Source organism: Bos grunniens, chromosome 25 (assembly GCF_055505025.1).
Source record: "Bos grunniens cultivar Pamir isolate PY7600 chromosome 25, Bosgru_T2T1.0, whole genome shotgun sequence".
In the NCBI taxonomy this organism is placed as follows: Eukaryota; Metazoa; Chordata; class Mammalia; order Artiodactyla; family Bovidae; genus Bos; species Bos grunniens.
Window position 1 is genome coordinate 36724982 of NC_141189.1, and position 15113 is coordinate 36740094.

The following is a 15113-nucleotide window of genomic DNA, read 5'->3' on the forward strand; positions in this document are numbered from 1 at the left end:
GAAGACCCTGATGTTGGAAAAGATCGAAGGCAGGAGGAGAAGAGGGTGACAGAGGATGAGATAGTTGGATATCTATCCTCAGATAGTCAAGACAGCATCACTGACTCAATGGACACGAGTGTGAGCAAACTCCAGGAGACAGGGGAGGACAGGGAAGCTGGTGTGTTGCCGTCTACAGGGTCACAAAGAGTCGGGCAAGACTTAGCAACTGAACAACAGCAAAGAGGACACGATGACACATATGCCCTCTGGCAGGACAGATCCAGGATCTAAAAATGCACATGTCAGCTGGACCGTCCATCCCCAGACTGGGACATTTGCCCAGGCATTAGTCAAGGACCCGGCCATCACCAAGCCCCGGAGGGACTCCCTGGACTCTCCCAGGGACCATCTTCACTTTAGCCAGCTCCCACCCAAGGGAAGCTTATGGGAATTAACTTGAAAGAGTGGCTCAGGTTTCCTGCATCCAGAACAAGGACATTCTGAATAGAAATAAGTGAAGCCCCTGCAGTGCGATTCTGTCAGTTTTTGAAAGTAAATAGCTTTGCTACCGACAGGAGCAAGACGATGTTTAATTCCCCTCCTCCTGTCACAGAGCATTAATTGAGTTGTGCAGCCACTTTACAAGGCGGTACCACCAGCAGGACTTCCAGGGGTCGGGAGAAAAAAGTGGAAGAAAGCCAGGACAGGTAGGAGGAACCAAGGGACCCGAGAGGGACCCCTACTCCCTACATGCCTCGTGTGCGTCCTTGTCAAGCCACTGGGGCATGTATCATGTTGACGTGGGAGAAATGGAAAACAAAAAATGATGTTGGATAAACAGATGCTACTTCTTTTAACACAGGTATTCATTCATTCTTTCATTCACTTTTTAATAAACAGCCATTGGCCGCTCACCCTGTCCCAGATGCTGTGCTAAGGATTCGATTTAATCTTGCAAAGAGCAGTATGAAATAGTTATTCTTACCCCTATTTTTTTTCACAGAAGGCAATTAAAGCCCCTGAATCACGTTAAGCAACTTGCTCGATCCAGTTGGATCAGCTAATTGAGTAACAGAGCTGGGATAAGCCTTCCGCTCACCACTTCTGTCCTACATACAGCTCCGGAGACACCAGTTCTTTCAAAGTAGGCTTTGCAAAAGAGCTGACACCAACTGGTTCTAAAATAATGTCGGTTCCTCAACTGAATTTTGGAAGGATCTTGAGATGGGCACTTGGAGACTGCGACGTGTCCACCCCATCATTCCTTCTGCTTCTTTGGACCCAGATGTTGTTCACTGTGTGGGAGAAGGACCCATCCATTGGGGAGGGGGTACCTCTCGCCTCTCACTCCTGCCTAAGGGCAGAGCTCGCCCCATGCCTAGAGAAAGCAGAACCATCTAAAGGAACAGCTGGGGTATTCACTGCTGTTTTCGATAAGGAGCATCTAGTCCTCGAGGTGAGTCCTGGGCAAACATCAGATGCCAAAAAAGAAAATGCTCATTACGACTGAAACTTTTGTGCATTTACTCATCAGGGCTGGGAAATCTGAGGCTCCGAAATCCTATGGCTGCCTGTACTTTGTTCCACGGCTGCAAAGGTAAAAAAAAAAGGAAAAAGTCATTACCTCCCTAGGAACACATACTCACCTTCTGAATGCCTTTTTTTTTTTTTTTTTTAAACTCTGGCTCCAGTTCCTAATTTTGATTCTATGTGTGTTTAACCACAACATAAAGAACAGGATGAAAAGAGGGGGAGGCTTTTCCTCACCAGTTAGAGTGTCAGAGGCCCAAGCTCCACATTCTGCCCAGTCCCACCAACTCAAAGCCCCCAGTGTTAAATATATGGCTACAGACATTAAATATGGGCTTCCCAGGGGGTGCAGTGGTAAAGAATCCACTTGCTAATGCAGGAGATACAAGAGAATTGGGTTTGATCCCTGGGTTGGGAAGATCCCCTGAGAAGGAAGTGACAACCCACTCCAGTATGCTTGCCTAGGAAACCCCATGGGCAGAGGAGCCTGGCATGCTACAATCCATAGGGTCGCAAGAGTCAGACACGACTGAGCACCCAGGATAGCATAGAGATGCTAAATATATGACTATATATTTCTTCTACTGTGGACTCTTGACTACTGCTCTGGCAAAGAGGACAAGAGGTGACGCAGAGAAAACTAGAATTTTGCTTTTCGCAAATTGGGTCGGGAGGAATGAGCCATTCCAGGCCAGGCATGGAAGGGGATTCCTAGGAAAGCCAATGGACCAAGACAGTGTTAAGCAAAGCGTGGCACTGCATGAATAGTTCACAAGATGGCACCGGGATGGACAACTGAATGAACCCTCTGTGAGGATGGGGTTGTGGTGGGGGGGCTTTTTTGTTCTAGAAACAATCGAGATCAGCTGGCCCCTAACAGGAGCTCAAAGACTGAATGAATGAACATGTGAATAAACAGATACTTCAATGTACAAGTATTTCAATGTCTATTGGGAAAAATACTATCACAGCTGTAATATGATGGGATGTCTTGATTCATTTATTAGTGTGTTTATTTGGGGTTTAGACAGTCTACTTTGAAGTTCAACACATAAGTGAATACTAAGTAGATATCAACTGTTGTTGATGAGTGAATTGGCAAAAATTAGGAAAGGGATGCTTGAATAACATTTGAGAAACTCTGGGCCACATTCATTGTTTTTGATGTAACAAGGCCACTCACTGTCTAAGTACCATGATAGGGTCTTGACAGAAGACACCAGCAAGACTCTTGGAGCTCCACAACGAATGTCTTACTTAGGGCTTCCGTCAAAAACCTCTCTCCACTTGCAATCGCAAAACCTGTCTCCAAGGGTCCCACAGAACAACTCAGGAGTGGTTTTGTCTTGATTGTTCACTGGACACTCATTTCTGTCTTTTCTCCTTTTTTCAATGTGGCCCAAGAGGGTAACAGGCTTCCCTGATGGCTCACATGGTAAAGAATCTGCCTGCAGTACAAGAGACCTGGGTTTGATCCCCAAGTCAGGAAGATCCCCTAGAGAAGGGAATGGCAACCCACTCCAGTATTCTTGCCTACAGAATTCCTTGGACAGAGGAGCCTGGCGGGCTACAGTCCGTGGGGTCGCAAAGAGTCAGACACAACTGAAGGGACTAACACACACACACTCATACACACACACACACACACACTCATACACACACACACACTCATACACACACACACTCATACACACACACACTCATACACACACACACACACACTCACACACACACACACACACACACACATCTTTTACATACAGGCTTCCCAGGCGGTGGTGCCATTGGTAAAGAATCCTCTTGCCAATGCAGGAGACACAAGAAACCCAGTTTTGATCTCTGGGTTGGGAAGATCGAATGGAGAAGGAAACAGCAACCCAGTGTTCTTGAAGGGAAATCCCATGGACAGAGGACCTGGAGGGCTACCGTCCATGGGGTCGCACAGAGTTGGACATGATGGAGCAACTAACACTTTCCAGAGGGTAACAGAAGCCGCCTGCTATCCACAGAGACCACCGCACTGGCAGCTGACCCAATTCCACCACTTACTGTCTCCCTCAGTCGCTTACATCCTCTTTTGCAGACAAGGCAGGTGGACTTGCTCTTCTCCATTCATTCCTGAAACACCTTTCTCAACAACTCACACATCCCCAAATCCCTTATCCTCAGGTCAGGAAAATCATCACTTTCCTCCTGGGATTCACACTGACCCAGCCATCAGCTAAAGCCCAACAACCAATAACTGCTGCTGATCCTCACCCATCACCCCGTTTATTTCCTGCACAGCACTCTCCATGATCTGAAAACACCTCTTGATCCACTTACTTCTGCACCATCTACTCTTTTACTAGAATGTCAGCTCCAGGGTGGCGGAGATCTTCCCTAACCATTGCGCGGTATCATCCTTGATGCTTGGAAACCATGTTTTGCGTGGACAGATGAAAGATTGGATGATTGGATTTACACACATGTAAATGTGTGTAAATCATGTGTAAATCATGATTTACACACGTGTAAAAAGCATGGACAGTCACTGCCTCCTCTGGCTTATAAATACATTCCTCCTCTCGCTTCTCAGGTTCAAATGCATTCACTCATTCATCCATTGCACATTTTATTTTAGTTGGACAACTACTATGTCTCAGACTTTCTTCTAGGCATGGTAGGTAGAAGAGAACAGAAATGGAGGCATCTCTGCCACCATCTTGCGTGCAGTCTAACAGGTCAGGACAAGCCGAGCAAAACTCCTTCTAAACCATCTGATGCTTAACAAATATTACGAGTAAAACTAACACGATATTTACTTTAACAAATATTAAAAGTAAATTAACAAGAGAGCACTCAGAAGTAGGGTCCCGGGCAATAACAGAACATCATCATCTTTTGCCCTTTTCCAGCCGAGATCCATCAGTCAGGGCCACAGTATGCCAGGAAGAGCAGAAACAGCAATGAAACCCTTTTTTCCCCAAGCTGTTTCAGGAACCAGAAAGTTTTAACCACAGAAGCACTTTCCCAAGCCTATAACAGGCTCGAGAATGGAACTGAGGGTCCTTTGGAAAAACCCTTCTCTAGGAGTTTCTTCCTACAGGAGGTCTGCTTGTTGCCCCCAGCTCGCCTGCACTCAGCGTGGTTGAAGGGCCGAGGCAAAAGCCCTCCTGAGCTATTGTGTCTGAGAGCTCACCCCACCTGACGCAGCCCCTCTGGACAGGGCCAGGCCAGGCCAGCCACATCAGGTAGATAGTCCCAGAGGAAACGCCCAGCCCTGCCAAGTTCTCGTGGGGCAGCGCACAGGGAAGAGGATAACTTTACTGATGAATGGAATTTTCTTTGCCTTTCTTCAATGAATTAAACAGCACACTGGGACACCTCTCCCCGTCCATCAAAAAGGTCTCTACAGAAGGGGCGATTACGCCCACACTTTGTCATCTCTGCTCATTCACAGGACAACCTCCTCTGCGTGTCGCGCCGACGAACCAACCTGATTTTGTTTACAAGGCAGCAATTTCTCTTCCAGAAGACTATTATTTGCCTGACAAACGACACTGTTTTCATCCGGCCAAATATGAATAAACAAGCATTACGTTTTCTCTTGGGGGCAGAGAGCCTGGTTAAATGAATCAGAAAACCTTAAAAAAAAGATTGTCTACCCTCCGTCCATCAGTTACTGGACAATTACTCAAGGGCCGGCTGCAAGGAAAACAGATGGCGTGAGTGTTAATAGGATGGGCTTTCTGGACTCGGGTAAAGGCAGAAGCCGCCGGGTGTCTGTTCTGACACGGGGAACCGCCACGACATGGCAGACAGAGCTGCCGAACGGCGCAGGACTCGGGTCTCTGGACTGACGGACGCTTACGGTTTTCAGGAGTGAATGCTGGATGAAATATTCTCCAGGCTGACATGGCCCAAGGAACCCTGTAGTGCTTCCCCACCCTGCTTCACCACAGATCCCTAAAAAAGGAGGAAAACAGAGGGTGAGCCTCGGCCCACCTGAGATATGGGTCTTTTATATGGCAGACAAGAGCCCAGTACTTCATGTCTTTCCCCCTTCATTGGAAAAATCGGAGAAACTAGGAAAATTGGTTAATTAGCCAGTTTATGACACACGGTCTCTCTACAAAGAGACACGAGGTCCTCGGTTCTATCAGAGAGCCACCCAGGCTTGGGCAGAAGCTCATTCCAGCCACTTAAATTCCTTAAACAATTCAGACATGAAGATAATCTATCCTAATTCTTTTCTGCATTATTGACACTATTGACTCCCCCCGATCCACAGCACGATCTAATAAATCAACACGGGATTAAGCCGAGAAGAAAGAAGGTGATAAAATGCCATTTGGTCCTCTATAAATCATCAGACGAAGCAGCACAAGGTAAGTAACTAGAATGAGAATTGAACTTCTCTGCACACCATCATTGTTACGGCCTCCCTAGCGTGTCCCAAATTTATAACCGCAGCAGGTGCATGGGGGTGAGCGCCCCCCACCCCCCACCCCGTCCCCACTGCCTTGGTGTAAGAGCCATCTTCCTGGCGACTCGGAGCTGAGATCCGCTTTCTAATTAAAGACAGAAAAGGGTTGATATGCAGGTTTCAGTTCAATCGCTTTCGATCTGAAGGTGTCCATGGTGAGCAATGACTTCATTTACCAGGAATTACCCTTTGTACAAACCACTTCACTATTTAAAACAAACCACATGGATCATCATTAAGTGGGGAAAAATGACCGATCGGATATTGACAGTGGCACCGTCCACTGCAGGGGACCCCCCCCCGCCCCCTCCCTTTTAATGTAGAATTTAAGCATTTGACTTGTTTTCACATTGAAGCTGATAAAAAGGTTCTCAGTGAAAAGGATCTGACAGATGAGAAGCTTTCTTAGAACAGGACTGGGAGACACTGATGGGGGTTTAGGAAGTGGGGAAAATGAAGTTAATATGCTACTGATCCTCTCCCAGAGAGTTAGTACTGAGTGTAAAACAGCTCTAGGGGAAGTGTGGCATGCAGTGTGAGTCAGGCAACAGCCCTTGTCCATTCTGTCCATACGCTTACCATACCTAACCATGCAATGCTCTTTGGCGCACACCCTGTGTGACTTTAGGATAGACATCAAGCATCTCTTGGTGTTTTTTTTTTTTTTGGTTGTTGTTATGACGAATGTGTGTGTGTGTGTGTGTGTGTGGTTGTTTTCTATTTCTCTGCGAAAAACACTACCTATTCTCTTTTGACCTGGCTTGTAGTAAGCCCCTGAAAATTCTGAATCTGTATTCAGAATTTTCCCTCCAAGTCAGACTGTTGAAATGGCTACCTGCTTTGGAAAGCTGGGCAGATTCTGTACTGGGGAGGTGTGAGTTTGAAGTTCACTTGGGAGAAGTAGATTCACCATCAATGAAGACACCAGATAAAGATGCTGCAGTGTGTCAAGAATGGAGGCTGAAACAGAAACTTGCCCTAGAGGGCAAGACCAAACCCAGAACTGTTACAAAGCTCGCCTGTCCCTTCCACCTTAAAAATGGTCCAGGGCCCCAAGATCGCCGCTCCACCCTAGAGGAATACAGATGTGGGTACATCTGTATGTGATGACATCATTGGCCTCGAGATCTAGATGCCAAAGGACCACTTGACATGATCCCAACCGTAGTAACATCTCTAATGTGAAAAGAGAGGAGAAAAAGGAAAAAAGAAACAAATTGTAACTGTAGGAAAATACCCACCTAAAGCAGAGTCACTGGGGAATAGCAATCAATGAAATGGAATAAGTCAAATAATTTCGACACCACAGTTGCCTCTTCTTTGGCCTGAATAAACAAGTTTGTTTTCTTTTTTGTTTTTTTGTGGCAAAATGGTTATGTCGTTTTCACTTGGTCATTCAGGCTAAACACGATGCTGAGGTATCCAGATTGATTTTTGCTTTTATGAGTTGTCTTAGGAACAAATCTGGGAGGGTTTAGGAAGAGAGGTGAGATGTCAAGGCTAAGGCAAAGAAAACGGATGACGAAGTCATTTTCCTTCAATACTGGATGAGAAATAAGCACCATCAGAAGCTTCATTCCAGGAAAATGTATTTTAAGGAGGACTCAGGGGCCCCTAATTAGAGTGTGTGCCTTTAGAAAACAGAATGATAATGCTTCCAAAATAAGAGTCGTGTTTTAATTATGGTCTTATGTAACTGGTGATCTGAATGATCAAGACTCCTGAAATATGTTTATTTCTAAATAATAATAAAAGAAAAATGTCTCCAATGAAAGTGTCCTTTATCATCAATATGGCCCCATCCAGCCATCTGATCAGCTTTGAAAATACAGATTTAGCCCTCCGGTCATCAAAATTAAATAGAGATACAGTGATAGTTATAGATTAATAGCAGATAGAAAACACTGTAGAGTCGTACAATAGGAGATGTATAGATGGTGACAGTAAGTGGTTCGTGGAGACTGACGTGAACTCTTTCACACCCTTCATCAGCCAACTGTCCGGACTGCTAAATAAAAGCAATGACAGGAGACGTGTCCACAGACTATCACGCCAGCTGTGGTGAGGAGAGGTGACCTGAAGATAAAGCTCTCCCACCCTGAGAGGGAGCCTTTAGCGAGGTGGAATGTATGGCTGGAAAACCTGGTTCTCAACCTGACAGGCAAAAATACATGTCTGCCTGACCATACTTCAGGCATGAAATGAAACTCAGGAAAAATGCACACACACAGACACACACACAGATACACACACCGCATTCCGATGCATGTCGGCATCACCTTATCAGGGCTTTCATAGAAAGCATTATAAGCCCTGTCAGAGATTGGCAAGAGGGTGCCTTCCACGGTGCGTGTCAAAGCCCACCTTCATCTACTGCCATATGGAACCACAATGCTGATTCGGTCACTTCTAAACATGTGTGATGGCTGCCAAGATCCCCCTTGAACCACCCTTTTCTAGAGCAGGAATGTTTCTCCCCCTCCTCCATAGACACTGCCTGACTGATGTTAAAAACCCCTGCCTTCCTCCTAGATAACTTGTCCTTTTCAAGGCAAGAATAACCTCTCATTCAAAGTCACTGTCTTCTTTCCTAAGTTGTGCCCCCCAAAGCAAAGCCATTTAACAATCAGAAGGAAGAAACATGAATTTATTCTTAAAAACAAAAAAGAAACATGCATAAAGAAACCGTGAGCACACTGAACACTTTGTAGTATTTTACTTGCTAGGTAATGCTTCTCAAATTGATTAATAAACAACAGGAAAGAAGTGAGTACGGTAGGCAAGAGATCAGCTCATATTAATAATTTGATTAAATTCAGCTGAGGTTTAGCATTTGTAGAAAGCTCCTTAGGAGACTCTTCTGGTGGGTAACTGGTATAAAACACACACACCCAACACACACACACACACACACACACACTCACAGCAAAGGCACAGAAATGGTAGAAGCAGATGAATCACATCATATGTTACCAATAACCTCTTGGGAAATGTTTCCTGGCACAACTTACTTAATGACAAACGGGATAAAACACTATTTAAAAGGATAAACCAGTTTGGCCCTAAGATAGTAAAACAACGAGAAAAATAAAAAAAGGTTGTTCTCCAAAAGACATGAAAGAGAAAACGCGACCAAGAAATATTTTTTTCTGGAGGCAACCAACTTGATGACAAATTACCCAGATGTTCAAAGCAGAATCTTGACATTTTATGAATACGCAGGGTCTTTGGAGCACGAGGCCCCTTGGAACACTTGTAAAGGAAGTTTAGTCAACCACAACCACACACATTTAACACATGAGACTCTTGAAGGGAGTCAGTGGAAAAACAGATTAAAAGACTCCAAGCAGGTTAACTCTTCCTAGAGCAGGATCCGTGATCCTAGGAAGGGAAAAGGATTTCTTCAACTCTGCCAGTTCACATCCACAAGCCCTGTCCAGTGAGACAGAGCTGGGCTACTCACCCCACAAGGCAATACTGAGCCTGTTTCCCAAACCTTGGAACCAAGTTAAGCGGTCACCCTACTAGTGAAAAAAGGGGGGGAAAAGAAGGTCAGAGGGAAACACCCAGAGAAAGACAAGAGAGTGAAAGATTCTGAAATAGACACAGAATGGAAAATAAAACGCAGAACTCATCAACAAGACCGTTAAGGGAGCGTGGGGGGCGGGGGGAGCCTTTTTCCATGCCAACAAAGACTGCATCCTAAACCACTAGCCTTCATCACAGCATCCCCTGTGAGTTTACACGCAGGTTCCGGGGGCTGACACGCTCCAGAAAGCCGAAGGCTTGGGTCCCCCGCGGGCGGAACATAGCACAACCCAGACAAACTTAAGGAAACAAAAATACTCAGCACCTACCCACCGACATATATGTTTTTTGCACTCCTTATTAAAGCGGCTGAATGAAAACTCCAGACACCCAAATGCCTCCGCAAAGACCCAAACTCTTAGCATCAAAGAGGTCTTAGGCTCATATCGCCACTGGACGCACGGACACGAGAAAGAATGCGAGTGATTAAAAAAAAAAAAAAATGCAGTTTGCAATTTTAAACTCCCGATACCCAGGTTCAGAATCAGGCGTTCAAAGTACCCAGAAAGCAGCAAACACAGCCAGGCGCGGGGTGTCCGGGCTCCACGGAGAACTAGGGGCTCCGATTCCCACCCCTCCGGTCCACACGCAAGCATTCCCCGTTCCCCAAACCCATCCAAGGTACCAGAGCGCTTCCCAACGACTCGGGTACCCAGGCCGCCGCCGCCGCCGAGCCCCAGGGAAGCAGCCACCGAGGGAAGAAACGCGCGCCTTACCTGCTGTAAGTACATAAAAGTCAAGGCACACGAGAGCTGGGGACACATGCCCACGTTGGGGAGCGCCACGCAGGTGGCCCCCGTCAGAGGATGCTGCATACTGGCGCCCGCCGAGCACGAGTGGGCACGCTCGCATGCAATCGCCGCTGCTCTTTGCCTGGCCGCTACAAAATTTTTTTTTTTTAATTTTGCTGATTATCTAAGTCAAAACCCGGCGCCTGTCTCCCTTCTCTCTCTCTCTCTCTCTCCCTCTCTCTCCCTCCCCCCCGCCGCACCCCGCGCGTCGGTCCGTCCCTCCTCCCTTGCGTTCCTTCCCGTAGGTTGTGCTAGATCCCGGCGGCGTTCATCTCTTGCCTCCAACTAAGACACTTGAGAGGGCCGGGCAACTATTTTGTTCCTTTCGTGGCTGTAGCTGGTTTTTTTTTTTTTTTTTTTTTTTCCTGTCTGGTTGTTGGGCCTGCTTTCTGAGGCCCCGCAAAGTGGAGGGTGTCTCCTGGCCCCCCGCCCCCGCGAAGATGGGAAAACCAGCAAAGGCAACTTCTATTGAAGGTAGAGGGGGCGGAGGCCCTCCGGGAGATGCTGAGTAGTGGCCGGGGGCCGTGGGGGTGGGGGGAGAATGGAGCTAAGGGCGACAGAGAGGGAGGGGAGAGAGAGAAAAAGAGAGAGAGGGAGAGATTTAGACTCACACCGAGGCTCAAGCCGCTGATGCTGAAGCCGCGTCTCCTCATTTGTCAAATGGGCCCAGGGGCAGGGTTGTTTTTTTTTTTTTTTCCCCTCCCCTTTGCTTTTTTTTTTCTTTCTTAACGACTCACCAAAATTCAAATTGTGTCTGCTAAAAATCTCCGCGGGGCGGGCGAGGAAGCGATCGAGCGCCCCACACCGCCAGCATCCAGGCAGGCTGGACAATTCGTGCGATGGGAGCTGGGACCCAGAGTCTAGATGTGGGGTGGCGGCGGGGTGTTTGCCCGGCTCGGTTGGCAAATAAACACAGAAATGGGATTCCCCCTCGTGGGAGTGCTGGGAGGACGCCTAGGGGCTGGGGGGCGGGAGGGGGCGGCCAGGGGGAGCTGGGGGCTGTTGCGGGCGCTCGAGGCAGGGAGGTTGGTGGGGGTCCCCGCACCCCGGGCAGGGCGGCCCAGGTGGCGCTGCACCCCCCGGGCCTTCGGGGCTCCGCTTTTTGCTCTGCGCCTCCCCTTGGCTGAGCCAGCAGCGGGGCGCACACCACCCAGCCCGAGACTGGGATGGGAGAAACCGCCCTGAATGGGGCTGGGGGCTGGCGTGGAAATCAAGCCCCTCTTCGAAGACCACCTCCAGCCCTACGGCCAATTCAAGGGGGCTTATCTCTCTCTAGGATCCCCGCTCTTTTCAAATTAATAAACGCGCAGGGTGGGCAAGTCCGGATTTGATCAGCGATGACTCTGGGCTGCAGCCCCGAATAACCCCCGATCAGGGGTTATTTATTTTATTTTCCTGCCTGGCCAGCCCTCCTCGGGCCAGCATTAGCATTCCACTCTTGCAAAGGGGCTCCCCCCCTCCCCTCTATTTTATGAAGTAATAATTATTCATTAGTAGATTTCGTTAGTCTTTATGCAATAAAATAGGATGTGATCTGCAAATCAAAAGAAAATATTAAGACTCTAAGGAGTCCTTGGTCCCTCATGCGGTGGGGGCGGGGTGGGGTGGGGAGGAGGGGAAGCACGTTCTGGGCGGCAGGAAAACGATCAGAAATAGTAGTCCTATTTTGTGATATAGATTTGGACCCAGCAATTGGGATTTTCTTTTTCAGAGCAAGAGGCTGTATGAACAGTATCTCTTTTGATTGCTGGGTTCCTTGCAAGAAGCCTTGCAGGGGTAGTGGGTGCCATCGCCCTGAAGGACAGGGCAGGGGACTCGCCACCAGGGGCAACCCCACTGACCTTTCTGGGAGGCTCATGGGGATGTTCGGCCAAATGACAGTTTCCCAGGCATCAGCTTCACGAGGCACAACTCACTCTGCAGGCTAATCAAAATGCTTTCTGAAGAAAAGGCAATTAATTACGCCACAGCTCCATTTTTTGTTGTTGTTGTTCTGTTGAGACACCATCAGTAACCAAGTCTTCACTCGGCCAAACACTAGGCCCCGACCTGGCTGTTTTCTTTCTATCCCTCACCTTGCAAAACCAGTTTCTCCAACACCCTGGGACTCTCACATTCCCCCTCAGTTTAAAGGGGGCACCCTAGGATGCTAAACCCTAAACAGAAGTTTGTCTGAAGGATTAAGGGAGAAGAGACTGGTATCTTACACTGTTTTTTGGGGAGTGGGGGCGGGGGTGGGGTGGTGTAGTGATTGAAAAATCCTTGCTATACTTTGTCTCAGTTCATCAGGCAAGGTCTGATTTACCAATAAACTGATTCAATTTTTTTTTAACTGTCTTTTCTTACTCTCTGCCTGTCTTGTTTTTTTGTTTTTTTTTGGTAAAATTTTGCAGTTCTCAAAATCAGAGGGAAAACCATCCCACAAAACACAATCTGGAATGAAAGGTCAAAGATTCTGCCTATCCCATCCTTCCCATCGCCTTCCCATTCTCTCCTTTTGCCTTAAGCAATCTGCTGTACTGACAGGGGTTGGTCCTGCCTGTCTTTTTTTTTTTTAATCCCTTGCTGGCACTGGAAAAACCTGCAAAGGCCCCAAGAAGAGGACAGAATTTCCCCCTCAGCTCATTTTCATAAGAAACACGATAAATAATACATGGCACTTTAATAAGACCTTATCTGAATGGTTTAATGAAAAACAAATACATTATGTAAGGAACCAATAACTGCTCTCAGCTGCACTGAGCCAACACTGGTTTGCCCGTCCGTTTTTCTCCCCAAAGTTGAAAACTCTCCGTGGTGATTGGATTCCTACAGACCCTTTTTGCAATAATGGCTCCCAGTTTCCCCCTTAGACTTAGGTCTCGCAGCCGGGGGAACTGGAAGCCGGCAAAGGGAAACCGTAGAATCCAGACCATATAAACGCGTCTCAAGATGATTCGGGGCCAGGCTGCATTCCCTGGATAACCAAGTCAGAACGTCCCTGCACAAGTGCATGCAAACAAATTCATGCAAACCTGACTACGCACACAGCCAAGTACACAGCCCATCAACACAGATACAAGACAGGGCAGGAAAGATTCTGCAGTGACCGAGAAACGCACACAGCATCGGGTGACCCCAAATCAAACGGTAACTCCCCAGCTGCAACTATGGCTCAGTGGAAAAAAACTCTGCTAGCCTTTTAAGCAGTGTCTGGGGATGCTGAATTTGAATTCCATCTCAACAGAGACTGAGAGAGAGCCACATCAATGCTACTAGCTCCCAAATGATTCTTCTATTATACATGAATAAATGGGAGACGCGGGGGAAAGAAAATACTCTTCTCTCTCCCTACAAAGAATGTCCGGGCACTCAGTGTCACTTGGGTGTATATTCTGAGTTACATTCAAGGGCCGCCCTCCTGCTTTCTCAACTACAAGGAGCCGTCATGGAATGCTTACCCCGTAGGAAGCAGAGAGTGTGCAGGAAGATAATGAATAATGCCGTCTTCAGATGGAACTTGACCCACACAACAGTGCTGGAACTTTTTCCTTCGCTCAAATTTGCCATCTCTTCAGAATAATAAAAGAAACATTTTTTTTTCTTTACTCTCTTTCATAATCCCTTATTCTAACTTTCTAAGACTGTCAAAAAGCAGGTATTCAGCTAAAGAAAGATTTTCTATGGAAGTTGCCCTGCCTCAAAGCAAAAAAAAAAAAAAAAACTTCAGTTAGACAGAAGGAAGGCCTTCTTGATCTTAAATGCAATTTTCTGTTCGAAGGCTAGGCATAAAGTGACTGAGAAGTATTTTATTCTCACTTCCAAATTTTGATACAGCAACAACAATCTTCAGGAGAGTGAGAGTGAAGTCTCTGTAGGGAACTGGTTGTTGTTATCTCTATCACAAGCAGGTTAAGTCACCTACTTGTGCAAACATTTGAACGCTATTTAGTGGGCGTTGGTTACACTCAGGCACTGATCTAGTCCCTAAGGCTGCATCAGTGGGAGAAAGCAAAGATCCCTGACATCGCATGGTTTACATTCTGGTGGGAGTGTCATCAAGCACAGAACAAAGATTAGAGTATGTCGATTGTACAGAATACAGAAGGTGACGAGTGCTGTGCAAAAAAATAAAAGAACAGGATCACAGCATCAGGGACACCAAAGATAAGGAAGTTTGGGCAGGTGGCAGTAAATACTGTATAAATTGGTGCTCACTCTGCAAATGCAGTTTCAGCTTGACAGGTACACACTGCTATGTTTAAAATGGATAACTGACAAGGACCTCCTGTACCGCACAGGGGACTCTGCTCAATATTCTGTAACAACCCAAAAGGGAAAAGCATTTGAAAAAGAACAGATACATGTGTAACTGAATCACTTTGCTGTACACTTGAAACTAACAGAACATTGTTAATCAAGTATGCTCCCATGTACAATACGAAGTTAAAAAGAAAAAAAGAAAAACCTTGCGTCCTCACCCTTTCCACTCTGATTGCCAAGCCCCAAGTTTGCTAAAATATCAGTTCTGGAGTTCTCATGGGTCAGTCCACTGAGAGTGGCGGTGGGAGAGTTTGACCCTATCAATGCATAAACATGGGGAAGATTCCCACCTGCAATGTTGTCCATTTGAAGTGCAGGGTTTAATACAGTGTCTGATATATTGTAGGGACTCAGAAAATACTGCATTAGGGGATAGGTGGATGGATATATTGGTAGACTGATGGATGGATGGATGAATGAATGACCACAACAGCAATTTGGAGCAAATGACC

General features: G+C 46.8%; 1 protein-coding gene across 13 annotated transcripts in view; it reads right to left on the reverse strand.

Annotated features, from left to right (window-relative positions):
* RBFOX1 (RNA binding fox-1 homolog 1) overlaps positions 1-15113 on the reverse strand; it is a 2446597-nt gene that overhangs the window by 432207 nt on the left and 1999277 nt on the right. For 8 of the 13 annotated variants that reach the window (XM_086375911.1, XM_086375909.1, XM_086375890.1 and 5 more), the window contains exon 1: positions 10285-14057. The exons of the other annotated variants lie outside the window; for them this stretch is intronic. In XM_086375911.1, the coding sequence (XP_086232037.1) occupies positions 10285-10383 (99 nt within the window). In that variant the 5' untranslated portion in view covers positions 10384-14057. Of the gene's footprint in view, positions 1-10284; positions 14058-15113 lie in introns of those variants that run through there. 13 annotated transcript variants of the gene reach the window in all.